The sequence below is a fragment of the Magnolia sinica genome, chromosome 5 (genome assembly GCF_029962835.1).
Source record: "Magnolia sinica isolate HGM2019 chromosome 5, MsV1, whole genome shotgun sequence".
Lineage (NCBI taxonomy): Eukaryota > Viridiplantae > Streptophyta > Magnoliopsida > Magnoliales > Magnoliaceae > Magnolia > Magnolia sinica.
The window spans coordinates 32,100,982-32,114,670 of NC_080577.1; the positions used below are offsets into that span (position 1 = coordinate 32,100,982).

At 38.7% G+C, this 13,689-nt stretch overlaps 1 protein-coding gene across 3 annotated transcripts; it reads left to right on the forward strand.

Moving 5' to 3' along the window:
- The first annotated feature begins 730 nt into the window (after nucleotides 1-730).
- On the forward strand, nucleotides 731-12,636 carry LOC131245905 (cryptochrome-1). Of its 3 annotated transcripts, none has more exons than XM_058245676.1 (5): nucleotides 731-2,286; nucleotides 3,329-3,550; nucleotides 5,100-5,806; nucleotides 7,087-7,788; nucleotides 12,044-12,636. In XM_058245676.1, the coding sequence occupies exons 1-5, from the start codon at nucleotides 1,974-1,976 to the stop codon at nucleotides 12,119-12,121; spliced, it is 2,022 nt and encodes a 673-aa protein (XP_058101659.1). In that variant the 5' UTR covers nucleotides 731-1,973; the 3' UTR covers nucleotides 12,122-12,636. The 3 variants fall into 3 exon arrangements, with proteins under 3 accessions (XP_058101659.1, XP_058101661.1, XP_058101660.1); XM_058245678.1 differs by having other exon boundaries at nucleotides 732-2,286; nucleotides 12,085-12,636; XM_058245677.1 differs by having other exon boundaries at nucleotides 734-2,286; nucleotides 12,056-12,636.
- The last annotated feature ends 1,053 nt before the right edge of the window (nucleotides 12,637-13,689 follow it).

The following is a 13,689-nucleotide window of genomic DNA, read 5'->3' on the forward strand; positions in this document are numbered from 1 at the left end:
ATTCTAACACGTTCAAAGTGCCAACTACCAAACATGGTTATAAGGATTCTAATTCACATAGATTATGAATCATGTGATAATTGTAATTTCAATTTAAATTCACTCCAAATACAAGCTCCAAAAAAGACCAGATAGAAGACGAGTTACTTCCAATGGTGGAATGAATGGGTGGTTGGAGAAGCAAAGATACGTTAGACTTAGCTTCACGGAGTAATGCTCACCTACCCAACGGTTCTCACCAGAACTTATGAGAACTTTTTAAGAACCCATCTCTCATGCTCTGAGCCTAAGATCTGAACTGTCCATATCATAAAGCACCCCATGAAATCCCAAGATCCACTTTTACCCTGATCCAAAACTTTGGTGGGCCATGAAAAAATAAAAAGGTTTCCTCCCTCGATTTGCCTCCCTCTTTTTTCATAGCCAGTCAAAGTTTTGAATCAGGTAAAAGTTGAGCCTTAGGGTTTCATGGGGTGCTACATCACGTGGACGGTTCAGATCTTGGGCTTAGATATTAGTTCTCAAAAAACTCTCACGAGTTGTCTAACTTTCTATATCTGGCATATACAATTATTAAATAATTAAATAAATGTAATAAATGCATGTGGATTACACTCTTTTATCGTATTTTAAGGACTGAAGTATGCACTTTAGGGCACATGGGTGTGATCTTTTCTTCCTTGTAGATGCTAACCTACTAACCCTACAAACACAAAGATAGCATTTAAGACTTCGGTGAGAGATATATATTGAGATTTCAGAGAGAGAGAGAGAGAGAGAGAGAGAGGTTGGGGTGTTTGGGGAGATTAGATTGGGGTGTCTGTAGAGTTCTTGAAGTTTCAGTAAAGGTTGTGACAGTTTTTAGGGTTTCCATGGGAAATTCAGTTTTTGGGGCACCTTAATGAATAATTTCTAGGGTTTTTGTTAGGGGATCCAGAGAGCTTTTTTTCTTTTTCTTTTTGGAAATCCAGGGTTCTTGTTGGGGATAGAATCAGTCCAGTGAATCTGCGATTTTGGGCTACAAAGAAATTTTCTCAATTGGGTTTCCATTTATTCCATGTTTTCCCCCAATTTGGAGATTTTTATTAGGCTTTGGATTTTTTTTTTTTCCCTCAATTAGGCTTTGATTGGCAGGGACGAAGTGTGGCATGCTGAATTAGAGAAGAGAGAATAGGGTTTTCTGGTTGCTGTTTAGGTTTCAGCAAATCCGTCAGTTTGCGAATTCCATGGTAACAAACTTCAATTTTGAAATTATAGGACTACTGGCTCTTTTGGGCCTTTATATACATAATTTTATCAAGTATATAGGAGAAAGAAAATAGAATAGAAAAGAAAAGATTTGGGAATTTATCTGATCGAAACACTGTCGGTGGTTTTTTTCCCTTCTCTTTCTACTGGCAATTTCGCAGCTGTTGGGTACCACTCTAGGTGCCATCTAGTGAAATTTCAGCTTTTTGGTTCCAGTTTTAGATATTTCCTAGGGCAACCTAGTGATCTCAGGCACCAGTTCTAGACATTTTATGGGCAATTCGGTGCTTTCAGGCACCCTTTGTAGTTATCTTTTCGCCCCCCCTCCCCGTGCTAGTATTAGGAGAAGTGTAGTAGCATGAGTGGTGAAACGAAGCGGCAACAGAATCAGATGCTGGAGTGGTGTTGCATCTATTTCAAAATGTTAGCAAATAGGTAGAAAGCTTGAGCAGGAGTGAAAAGTGGGTAGAATGATTGTACAACTAAAGTGCTCGTGAAAATTCTCATTTTGTCTTGGGGTTGGGGCTACCAAAAGGTCTTATGGGCATTATGGGACTAAATTGGGTTTCTTGGATTGGATGAAACCATGTTGTATATTTGCTTCTTGGATTCTTTCCAGTGAGATCTCTGTAGTTTTCTCTGAATTTTGGTTCTGCTTTTATTGGGGAAATCCCGGCGTAGATTGATGAATATAAGAATGGGCCTTGCAGTCTGAATTGTCAAATATGGGTAGCTCTTCTAAGACAGTTGTTTGGTTTAGGAGGGACCTTAGGATCGAGGACAATCCAGCCTTAGCTGCAGCAGCTAAGGACGGATGCATCTTGCCAGTTTACATATGGTGCCCTGAAGAAGAACGGCAGTTCTACCCGGGCCGAGTTTCAAGGTGGTGGATGAAGCAGTCGCTTGTGCACTTGGATCAGTCATTGAGATCTCTCGGGGTTGGCCTTGTCCTGATCAAATCTGAGAGCACTCTCACTGCCCTTTTGAGGTGCATTCGTGCCATTGGAGCGACCCGAGTAGTCTACAACCATCTTTATGGTATGTTGTTTCTTCTGTCTGCTTCTTGCTTTGGGTGTTGAGATGAGTTAGTTTCTCTGATCATCCTTTACTAGAATGAGATCTTGCTTGAGTACATGAATGCTTGCTTGATTATTGTTGTGTTGATTCAACTTTGGATTTTCTCTACTGTAACTGGGTGCCATTCCTGCTTCAAATCACACTTCGGAATTGCGCTCCCGCTCTCGCTCTTGCTTCCTAGCTGTTTATACTTGCTAACATTTTCAAATTGACGCTTCCCCACTCCCCGGCCCGAATCTGTTGTTGCTTTGGTTCATGCTTCGTGCAATGATAGAACAAACTAATGTTTTGTCCGATCAGTCGTGTCATTGTGTCTGATTTCGCCATTTTTCATAGAACTGGGCTCTGTACTAATACAACTTGCTTTATTATTATTATTATTATTATTATTATTATTATTATTATTATTATTACTTTTGTAAACTTAAATCTATCACTTGAATGGAATTGCGCTCCTGCTTCCTAGCTGTTTATACTTGCTAACATTTTCAAATTGACGCTTCCCCACTACTGGGCCCGAATCTGTTGTTGCTTTGGTTCATGCTTCGTGCAATGATAGAACAAACTAATGTTTTGTCCAATCAGTCGTGTCATTGTGTCTGATTTCGCCATTTTTACATGGTAAGGTTTACTTTTCATAGAACTGGGCTCTGTACTAATACAACCTGCTTGATTATTATTATTATTATTACTATTGTAAACTTAAATCTATCACTTGAATCTTGAATCCTTGATTGTGAGTGCCTACTGTTGCATTCATTTTCTGGACCAATCTTTTCTGGATATACAATAACCCATCCTTACGTGCCTCCCAAAGCTCTAAATGCATTTCTAAATATGACAGACCCCTCTAGGTATCCATGATGATTTCACTATGCTAACTAGATGAAAATATATTATCTAGATTCTAGATCCCTCATTTGATTATTTTGTATTTTCGTCTAGAATCTAGAGTCCTCATTTGATTATTTTGCATTTTCTTTGTTAACTGTTTTCTTTCCAGATCCTGTTTCACTTGTCCGTGATCATAATATCAAAAGGCAGCTAGCGGAGCTTGGAATTCCTGTCAGCAGTTTTAATGGAGATTTATTATATGAACCATGGCAAGTGTATGATGAAAAGGGGCTTGCCTTTACGACGTTTGATGCATACTGGAACAAGTGTATGAGCATGACCATTGAGCCAAGGCATCTTCTTCTACCATGGCGGTTGGTGCCGCCTGCTGGTAAGTTTCCTGTTTTCAGAGATGGAAAGGCTTTGTGCTCCTAGTGCATGATTACAAAATTCAATTGTTTGTTGATTCAATGTTCTAGTGATATGTTATGTAACGTGGAGATCCTGTTTTCAGGGAAGATTGCCCCATTTGCCACATATCTCTGGCAGACGGTTAAGTGATATGGTGCCCAGATGCATGTATATACTCAGGGTGCTATGTCAAACACGACCCATCACCATGTCGGCAGTGGATACTTTTAGGATATAATTTGACACATTCCTATCATTTTAGGTTTGTCTTTTTTAAATCCTACAATATTTCAAGTCTTACTCTATAACTCCATAAACATTTCTAGTGTCATTAAATTTAGCTTTCTGGAAAGACTAAAAATACAATATTTGTTTCTTAAGAAAAACCTACAGAATGGGTCGATTGTTTAAGTTAAAAAGAATACATAATGTATGAGATAACCATGTCTGTATGATTGTCCTATATTTTCCGAAAAACTGAATCATATCACCACTCCTCGTATCCGTGTTTGTATCAGTATCTGTATCTAGGTATCATATAGGCTCTGCAGCTATTTTCAGCAAACCTTAAATTCCTCACCTGTTTTCTGATATTATCCATAGAGAAACTATCCGTGTTAAACACGTATTAAGTTAATTATCAGCCATTCTATTTCAGCACCCTTAGTGCTGACATATGAGATCCCATCGCGGAAATTAATTAAGTCTAGGAAAGTCTAGATGTCTAATTAATGAACGAAAACTACTAAGGAAAGTGGGAAATAGGAAGTGCCTGATAAGATCCGATGGGCCTTTTTATCAGCAGTTTCAGTTTAGTTTATTTAAGACAATGTGTACTTGGATTTATTCTTGAAGTCTTCTCAACTCTATCTAAGATAGCATATGAACATGTGCTCTTGCAGGTCATTTAAATTAAACTTTTGAGACGAACCAAAACATATTTGGGGCATTATTTGTGTGAAAACCCACATGTATTTTTTGTACCCAACCCAAATCCAACCTTGAGATAAATGGGTGGGGTCTGGGTCCTCCTATACCTAGACCCAACCCTTTAAATAATTGGGCTGGCTTATTTTGACTTGGACCTGACGCCAACATGACCTAGATTTTAATGGGTTGGGTTTGAGGCCAAAATTTTGATCTGGTTATTAAATGGGTTGGGTCCATGGTGCCCATTGACCCGAACGGAACTGACACATTTGCACCCCAACATGTCTAAGAAGATATTGTTCAATTACGAGCACAGATATATTCCCAACTCAGATATATGCATTTAACAGTCAGTCCTCTTATTTAGAACATGCTTTTTATAGTTATGACATATATCTATTTATCTTCATACATTTTTCAATCTTTTATCCCATGTTAACTAATATCTGTATAATAATGTTTCCTTCAACACTATCATACAAATTTTAAGACAAAACAGTGTGTCGGGGGGGAATACTGTTGCTGTGTCTAACTTGCATGAAAATTCACTGCACACGAAGATACTTAAACTCTACTTTCGTTGACTGTTTGGATGGCAGAGACTGTCGAAAGCTGTTCGATTGAGGAATTGGGTCTCGAAAATGAATCAGAGAAATCCAGCAATGCATTGTTAGGCAGAGGATGGTCTCCTGGCTGGAGCAATGCAGATAAGGTGCTATCTGACTTCATTGACCAACATCTACTTGATTATTCAAAGAATAGGCTAAAGGTGGAGGGTGCCGCTACATCCCTCTTGTCACCATACTTGCATTTTGGAGAAATAAGTGTAAGAAAAGTCTTCCAATGTGTTCGAATGAAGCAATTATCATGGGCAAGAGAAGGAAACATCGTTGCGGGAGAGAGTGTGCGACTCTTCCTAAGAGCAATCGGTCTTCGAGAATATTCACGTTACGTTTGTTTCAATTTCCCTTTCACGCATGAAAGATCGTTGATGGGGAGCTTGAGACATTTTCCGTGGCGGGCCGACCAAGGCCACTTCAAGGCTTGGAGACAAGGTCGGACTGGGTACCCTTTAGTAGACGCGGGTATGAGGGAACTCTGGGCGACGGGATGGATACATAACAGAATCAGAGTAATCGTTTCAAGTTTTTTTGTCAAGTTCTTGCTGCTTCCATGGACATGGGGGATGAAATATTTCTGGGACACGTTATTGGATGCCGACTTAGAAAGTGACATCCTTGGTTGGCAGTATATCTCGGGTAGCTTACCTGATGGGCACGAGCTCGACCGTCTTGACAGCCCACAGGTCTGTTCTCCTACCTTCAAGAATTATCAGTCTATTGCATTTCAAAATGTGATTGACCCTCATTTTTCTCTGGATGGTTTTAAACTGCACTCTCAAACTTTTCAAATGATTTACAGGGCTTTTGTATTTCGGTTAATATGTCAAATTCAATTTGGTGAAGTATCATCTCTCTATCATTGTTTTAAATAAGTGACCATGATATGCACATGGGAACATTCCCTTTGACCTACTTATGAAGACCTGAAAAACCTACGTCTTTGAACCCTAAAGCCATTGATTTTATCAAGTCCTATCCTTTATCAAAAGAATTTGCACTTTCGTTAGTAATTTGTTCCATTTAACATATGTTTTTGAATAATTTTTTATGCACAATTTGAGCATTCCCAATTCTTAATGACCCGGCAGTTTATATTAGTTTTTTGAAGCTGAGTTCCTTATTTGTTCTGAACAGGGAACTTCTCTGCTCAGGACTTAGTTTGTAGATGTGGGGCCCATGGTTGGTCTATCCAAGCCATTGACTATGACCCCCATTATGGATGGATCATTCCCCCCAAACCTCCCAAATTGGAAGATCCTAATTCCTAGCCATTGAATCTTTGGTCTTTCTTGTATTCCATGTGGTTTGTTGATACATTTCTTTTTAACCATGTATTTGCATGTCAACAAGGGGAGCATCAAAGTTGACAAAATGATTGGATATTCTGGGAATGGTCCATCCATGATGGGATGCCGTCAGATCAATGACTTGGATAGACCAACCATGGGCCCCACATCTCCAAACTAAGTTATGAATAGGGAGGTTCCCACTTCAGAATGAATAGGGAACTTGGCCTCTATTTTTATTTTTTTTTCACCAGAAGAACTTCAACCTTACATCCTATTATGCTAAAATTATTCTTTTTCTCAATGTTCAAAAACTCAAAAAAGTGACAAAAGAATTCACTAAGTTAGCTTGATCAGGATTTGGTTCAAGTGAAGTTCTTACCATTTAAAATAATAATAATAATAATGATATTTGAGGAAACTAGATTAATACTTAGAAAAACTGATTGAGTACTAGACTAGAGCGATTCAGTTGACTAGAAGATTTGAAAAAGTTGAACAAAAATACTTGAAAGCCCAAAATCAAAGTAACTTGATCAAGCATTCAATCAGAGTTCGAGATAACTTGTAGTTGGTTGTTCATTTAAGTCTGAGTCAAGTATGGAGTTTTTTAGCCTTATTTTGTGTTGCCCTTCTCTCTCGTTTCAAGTTTTGCCATTGGTTTATTCTGGTATTAGGTTCAAGGCTGCAAATTTGATCCCGAGGGTGAATATGTGAGGCATTGGCTGCCTGAGCTTGCTAGATTGCCTGCCAAATGGATTCATCATCCATGGGATGCTCCTACATCCATACTTCGAGCTGCAGGGGTGGAGTTGGGATTGAACTATCCAAATCCCATCGTGGAAATAAATTTGGCCAAAGAACGATTAGATGATGCTACATCTGCGATGTGGGAATTTGTTGCAGCTGCAAGAGCTGCAAAATTTAACGGAACAAATGAGGGTGTTGCTGACAATTCGAATGGCATGTATAATCTAGACATTCCGAGAGTTGTCATAAAGAAGGAAGTTGCTTGTGCTAGTTCATCTCATGATCAGAGGGTGCCCACTATTCAAAATTCCAAGGATGGTCTCCATGGGCAGAAGGGACCAGATGGTTTGGATGGAAAGAGACAGAATCATGATGAATTACATGGCCATGAATGCAAAGCTGGGACGTCAAAGGATGATGAAGATTTATGTTCTACAGCAGAATCTTCTTCTGCTAGGAAACGGAGCATCAGTGAAAGTCAATATGCTGTTCCACCTTCATTTTCCTCTTCATCAAACAGCAAACCCCTCAATGAGTATGAAATTCCCCATTTTCATGTTCAGATCGAAGAGCCAAAGCAGCCATCATGGGAAGAAGAATCCAACATGGATGGTATTCCAATAAAAGAGGTATTTTGACTTTGATTGCTTTGAAATACTTAAACAACATGCATAACCTTGATGCATCTATGCTACTATGTGCATAAGCATACATAACTCTCCACCAGTCCCAAAATTACCATTCATAAAAAAGTCCAAATTACACCTCTCAGTGCAATTACTATTACTCATGCTTCTCTTTCCAATTAAAAGCCTTCCTATGGCGCATGCCAATTTATATTGTTCATTCTCTCTTCAAATTGTTATCTTATCTTATTCATTTATTTAGACTTGGGTTTTGCTAAAGGACGTTAGCAACGTTCCCAAAGTTTTAAATGACACATGGGATAACCTCTCTTTGATTTGACTGTTCATTCATTTATGAAACTAGGAGCAAGCCATGGTGCAAAATCACACCAATTGGATGATCCTGAACATCAGATCAATAGCATGGAAAATGGGCAGTCAAGATTGAGCGGAGAAACAAAATAGGTCCAACCATCATATTGAAACATATCTCACTTTATATTGTTTATGATTCCAAAGTAGCACTTTAGTATGATGATTGGCATGATTCTCACATCATGGCTTGCCCCCAATGTTGCTATTGAATGAATGGTTCCAGTTGATGATTGGGCATCCCATGTGTCATTCAAAGGTTTGGGGAGGTTGTTGACATCCCCATTAAAGTGGGGATGCTAGTGAAACCCTTTAAATTTTGTTCTTTTAAATCAGGGTTCTTAATAACAACTAAAATCCTACAACTCAATCTGTATCATTAGGAGAAACCTCATGAAACAACTTGCATCATATTCAACAAAAGTTGTATATTTTGCTGCTATAAACAACTGGATTTGCAGGCAAAATCCAAAGACTGAGTTATTCCTAATGTTTGGTTAGTATTACAATTCTCTATATTTTGCCGCTATAAATTGACTAGAATTGGCTTTAAAAAATTGACTAGAAGTTGACTCAGCACTAAGCATTTGATAGAATTTGAAGTGAAATGTTAAAATATGTGGTTGTTTTTTCATTTTTATTTTATTTTATTTTTTCTATTTACTTTCTAAAGTAAAATAAGAAACATTTGATGATTCTATTTAGTCGCTACTCGAGGGTTTTTTTTTTTTGGAAAATGCAATTTGACTTTGAAAACATAGCTTTAAGGTTATGTTTAGAATCAATAGGATTCTAAAGGATTTAACATGGTCAGATTTAAAAAGAAGTGTATGGATTCACAATTTTACTAACAAGAGGAGTGGGAACGAGGAATTGGTTAAGGTTGCTGACCAATAAGTTTCCCAAAATGACCACTTTCAATATCTTGGGTTGATAATTCATGAGAGTGGATAGATTAAGAAGGATGCTGCCCATAGAATTCAAGCGAGAGAAGAAATGGAGACGTGCCTTTCAAGTTTAATGTGATCGTTGTGTACCACTCAAACTGAAAGGGAAATTTTTTAGGAGGGATTCTTAAGAATCAAAAGGATTTAACTTGGTTGGTTAAACGAAGTATATGAATTTGTAATTTTAGTAACAAGAGGAGTGAGAACGAGGAATTGGTTAAGAAGGATGCTGCCCATAGAATTCAATCGAGGGAAGAAATGGAAACGTGCCTTTCGAGTTTAATGAGATCGTTATGTACCACTCAAACTGAAGGGGAAATTTTATAGGAGGGTTTCTTTAGAATCAAAAGGATTTAACAGTCGGATTAAAACAAAGTATATGAATTTGCAATTTAGTAATAAGAGGAGTCAGAACGAGGAATTGATTAAGATTGCTGACCAAGAAGTTTCCCAAACTGACCACTTTCAATATCTTGGGTTGATAATTCATGAAAGTGGAGAGATTAAGTAGGATGCTGCCCATGGAATTCAAGCGAGGTGGAAGAAATAGAGATGTGCCTTTGGAGTTTAATGTGATCGTCATGTACCGTTCGAACTGAAAGGGAAATTTTGTAGGATGGCTATAAGACCAGCCACGCTTTATTTGACAGTCGGATTAAAACAAAGTATATGAATTTGCAATTTAGTAATAAGAGGAGTCAGAATGAGGAATTGATTAAGATTGCTGACCAAGAAGTTTCCCAAACTGACCACTTTCAATATCTTGGGTTGATAATTCATGAAAGTGGAGAGATTAAGTAGGATGCTGCCCATGGAATTCAAGTGAGGTGGAAGAAATAGAGATGTGCCTTCAGAGTTTAATGTGATCGTCATGTACCGCTTGAACTGAAAGGGAAAATTTGTAGGATGGCTATAAGACCAGCCGCGCTTTATTTGACAGAATGTTAGGTATTTAAGGAAGAACATGTTCATAGGATAGCTAAAATAAGGATGTTGAGATGGATGAGGGAAAGATAAGGATGCTGCCCATAGAATCCAAGTGAGGTGGAAGAAATAGAGATGTGCCCTTGGAGTTTAATGTGATTGTCATGTACCACTCGAACTGAAAGGGAAATTTTGTAGGATGGCTATAAGACCATCCACGCTTTATTTGACAGAATGTCAGGTAGTTAAGGAATAACATGTTCACAGGATAGCTAAAATAAGGATGCCGAGATGGACGATGGAAAGATAAGGAAGGCTAGAATTAGAAATGAATGCATTAGAGGGAATTCAGGAGTAACCAATAGGTAATATGATGAGGGAAAGTAGACTTGGATGGTTTGGTCATGTGCAACAAAGACCAAGAACCACACAGGTTAGGAGTGAGTTGGTACAAGTTGAAGGCTCTAAAAGGGCAAGTTGAAGGCTCTAAAAGGATGCGGATGTAGGTAGTAAGAAAATACTTGATGACCTATGGTCCAACTAAAGTTATGGCTCTTGATAGAGTGGAATGGTGGAAGAGGATTCATGTAGTTGAGATAATTATGACGACGTCGACGGAGTGAGAATGTAAACATTCTGTTCAATCAATAGTAGATGGAAAAATTAATGGTGTTTCCAAGTATTCATAGTGAAGATGTAGTCCTGAAATTGCAGTTATGTTCCTTCCGAGTCCAACTTGAAGAGTAACATGGTTGTAAGTTTGACATAGATCATCATTATGAATGCTAGGGAAGCAAACTAAAATTTCCCTTCTTTTTTTTTTTTTTTACCCCTCCATTGTTTTAAATTCACTTGTGCATCCAAACACACCCTAAATGTTGGAGTCGTATTCCTTTTTCTCAAGTATCAGTAATGCAGGGGCATTTTCACACTAGGCTTGAGTGGGGTTGCCTGTGGGATGCAGGGGCACACTCGGGGTGGGCGGCCTGTGTGAGGCGGGTGGCTCGTGTGAGGCGGTACCCATGTGATTTGGGGCCCACAAGGGGGGTTTGGCCGAGGTCTTAATCCGTGCGATGTGGGGCTTGGGCTATGAGATAAAGGGATTAATTCGCCATGCTTTAACTGTTCGAGCTTTTAGAGCAAGTGGTTAATTGTCCTACATCAAATTGGTATCAGAGCGGGAGGTCTCGTGTTCGAGACTCATCATCGGAGGTGATTAATGTAGGGGCATTTTCACACCGGGCTTGAGTGGGGTTGCCTGTGGGATGCAGGGGCACACTTGGGGTGGGCGGCCCGTGTGAGGTGATACCCATGTGATTTGGGGCCCACAAGGGGGGTTTTGCCAAGGTCTTAATCCATGCAATGTGGGGCCTGGGCTATGAGACAAAGGGATTAATTCGCCATGCTCTAATAGTTCGAGCTTTTAGAACAAGTGGTTAATTGTCCTACATCAAATGAAGTTGCAAGTTGGACCCCAGATCATCACTATGAAATGCTAAGGAGGCAAATTACAAAATTTCCCGCTGTATTACAAATTTACAATTCACTTGTGCAACCAAACACACTGAAACGTGTTGGATTTGAGTTCCCTTTTCTTAACAGTGAGATTGCAACTTGGACCCAGGTCATCACTCCCTGCTATGTTACAGTTTACTTGTGTATCTGAACACACCCTAAATGTTGGATTTGAATTCCCATTTCTTAACAATGAGATTGCAAGTTGGACACTGTATCATCAATATGATGCTATGGAAGTAAATCACAATTTGTTCTCCCCCCCATTGTATTACAATTCACTTGTGCATTCAAACGCATCCTAAATGTTGGATTTGAATTCCCTTCTCTTAACAATGATGAAAAGGTGTCTGAAATTGCTGCTCAAATACTATGGTTGTTGGTTTGAGATTTAACAAAATTGGCTTTTGGGTTTTGGTATGTTGTGATGTTGCAAAAGAATTATTTCATTCGTACAATATGAGTGCTTGCTTGTGGTCCATTTCTTTTAATCGTAGTAGCCCTTTGTGCAGGAGGAAGGGGACACTGATTCCCATTTCAGTCTTAAATGCATGCGGCCATGCAAGAGACCTGCTTAATCCTTTTGAATGGAACTGGTAGGCAAGTTTGTATGGGCTGCACTATGTTGGGTGATTTGATTTTCTCGTGTGATTCGTATGTATGAGATCTGAATGCATCATCAAGTAAGCTGTACGTAAATGGGCTGTATCGCAAATGTCGCGCAGATCTCTATAGAGAAGTACTTCTGGGAAATAATTGAATTCGCTTTGATACCTTCCTATTCAAGGGTTATGAGGTCCATTTTGTATGAATTTTGGGATATGAACCATCCAAAGTAGGGCTTTCCTGATGATCAGTTAGGATCTTGTGTACGCTTGCCATGCGTATGAAAAGTGGGTCATTGACAAGTTAAGTGAAAGGCAGTGAAAAAAAAATCAAGGTTTTCTTTGTTTGTATAAATCGCACGTGTTACTCTAATTTTAAGCTTCTCCTGTTTCCTATTTGTAGGCAATTTCATGTTGGATTTACTTATGGGTGGTTAATACGATGTAAACCTTTTTTTTTTAATGTATAAAAATCTTCTTTGTTGTCACGAGTTATCTACAGGCATCCATTATGGACATACATATGTGTACCTAACGATCCATTGACATGTGTTTTGCTAACTTAGTTTTTATTTTTTTTGTAAGCGTTGCATTAATTATTTTATTTTATTTATTTATTTATTTTTTTAATGTATAAAAATCTTCTTCGTTGTCACGACTTCTCTGCAGGCATCCATTATGGACATACATGCGTACCTAACGATCCATTGACATGTGTTTTGCTAACTTAGTTTTTATTTTTTTTGTAAGCGCTGCATTAAAAAAATTTGTTTTTTAAAGTCCCACATTGGAAGTGAAAATGTGGTTGATATAGGATCTTTCTTGTATAGTTAGTACTTAAAATTTTACTAAATGGTGGTTTAGTAAGGTGTGAAGCACTTGCACGTGCAGGCAATGGGTTGTAGGGTTGTTTGGGTGCATTGTGGTGCTTTAGTGGCACACTTAACACTTGGCACGCCACACCCCACAAGAGGGGTTGGGCTGGGCTATTGGGCCTCCATCATGACTCAACTCTTTTCTAGATGGACCTATACGTTGGGCCTTAAGCTTGATGAGGTAGATGCAAGGTCATCAATCTCTAAGCGCACTTGGGTAAGCTAAAGGGTCTCTTGACCTAGAAGCATCTAACAGTCACTGCGGTGAAACTATGCATTTTATCAATTGCATGGTTAATCTCCTTCTATAAGAACAGGTGGAGATAGGTGCTTGGACTATTTATACGTACGTTTCCTTGTTTTCTATTCATTTTGGGCATCTAGAGATAAGGTCAAGTACTGTGTAGTCGTTGAGTAGTGCAAGCTTACTGAAAGATTGGATTAAGTCAAGCTTATTTGAATCTCAGAGGTAGTATGGTTGAATTCCTTGTATAATTGGGAGGCATCGACTATCTTCAAGAAGCATATAGTGATATGGACCTTGAAGCTACTCTTGACATTCTATAAGTGTAAGGACGTTTTTGTATTTTCTTTTCTACAAATTTAAGATATACTGCCGCAATGTCTTTTGTTACTCCAATTACCCTTATTGACTTGGCCCAAATT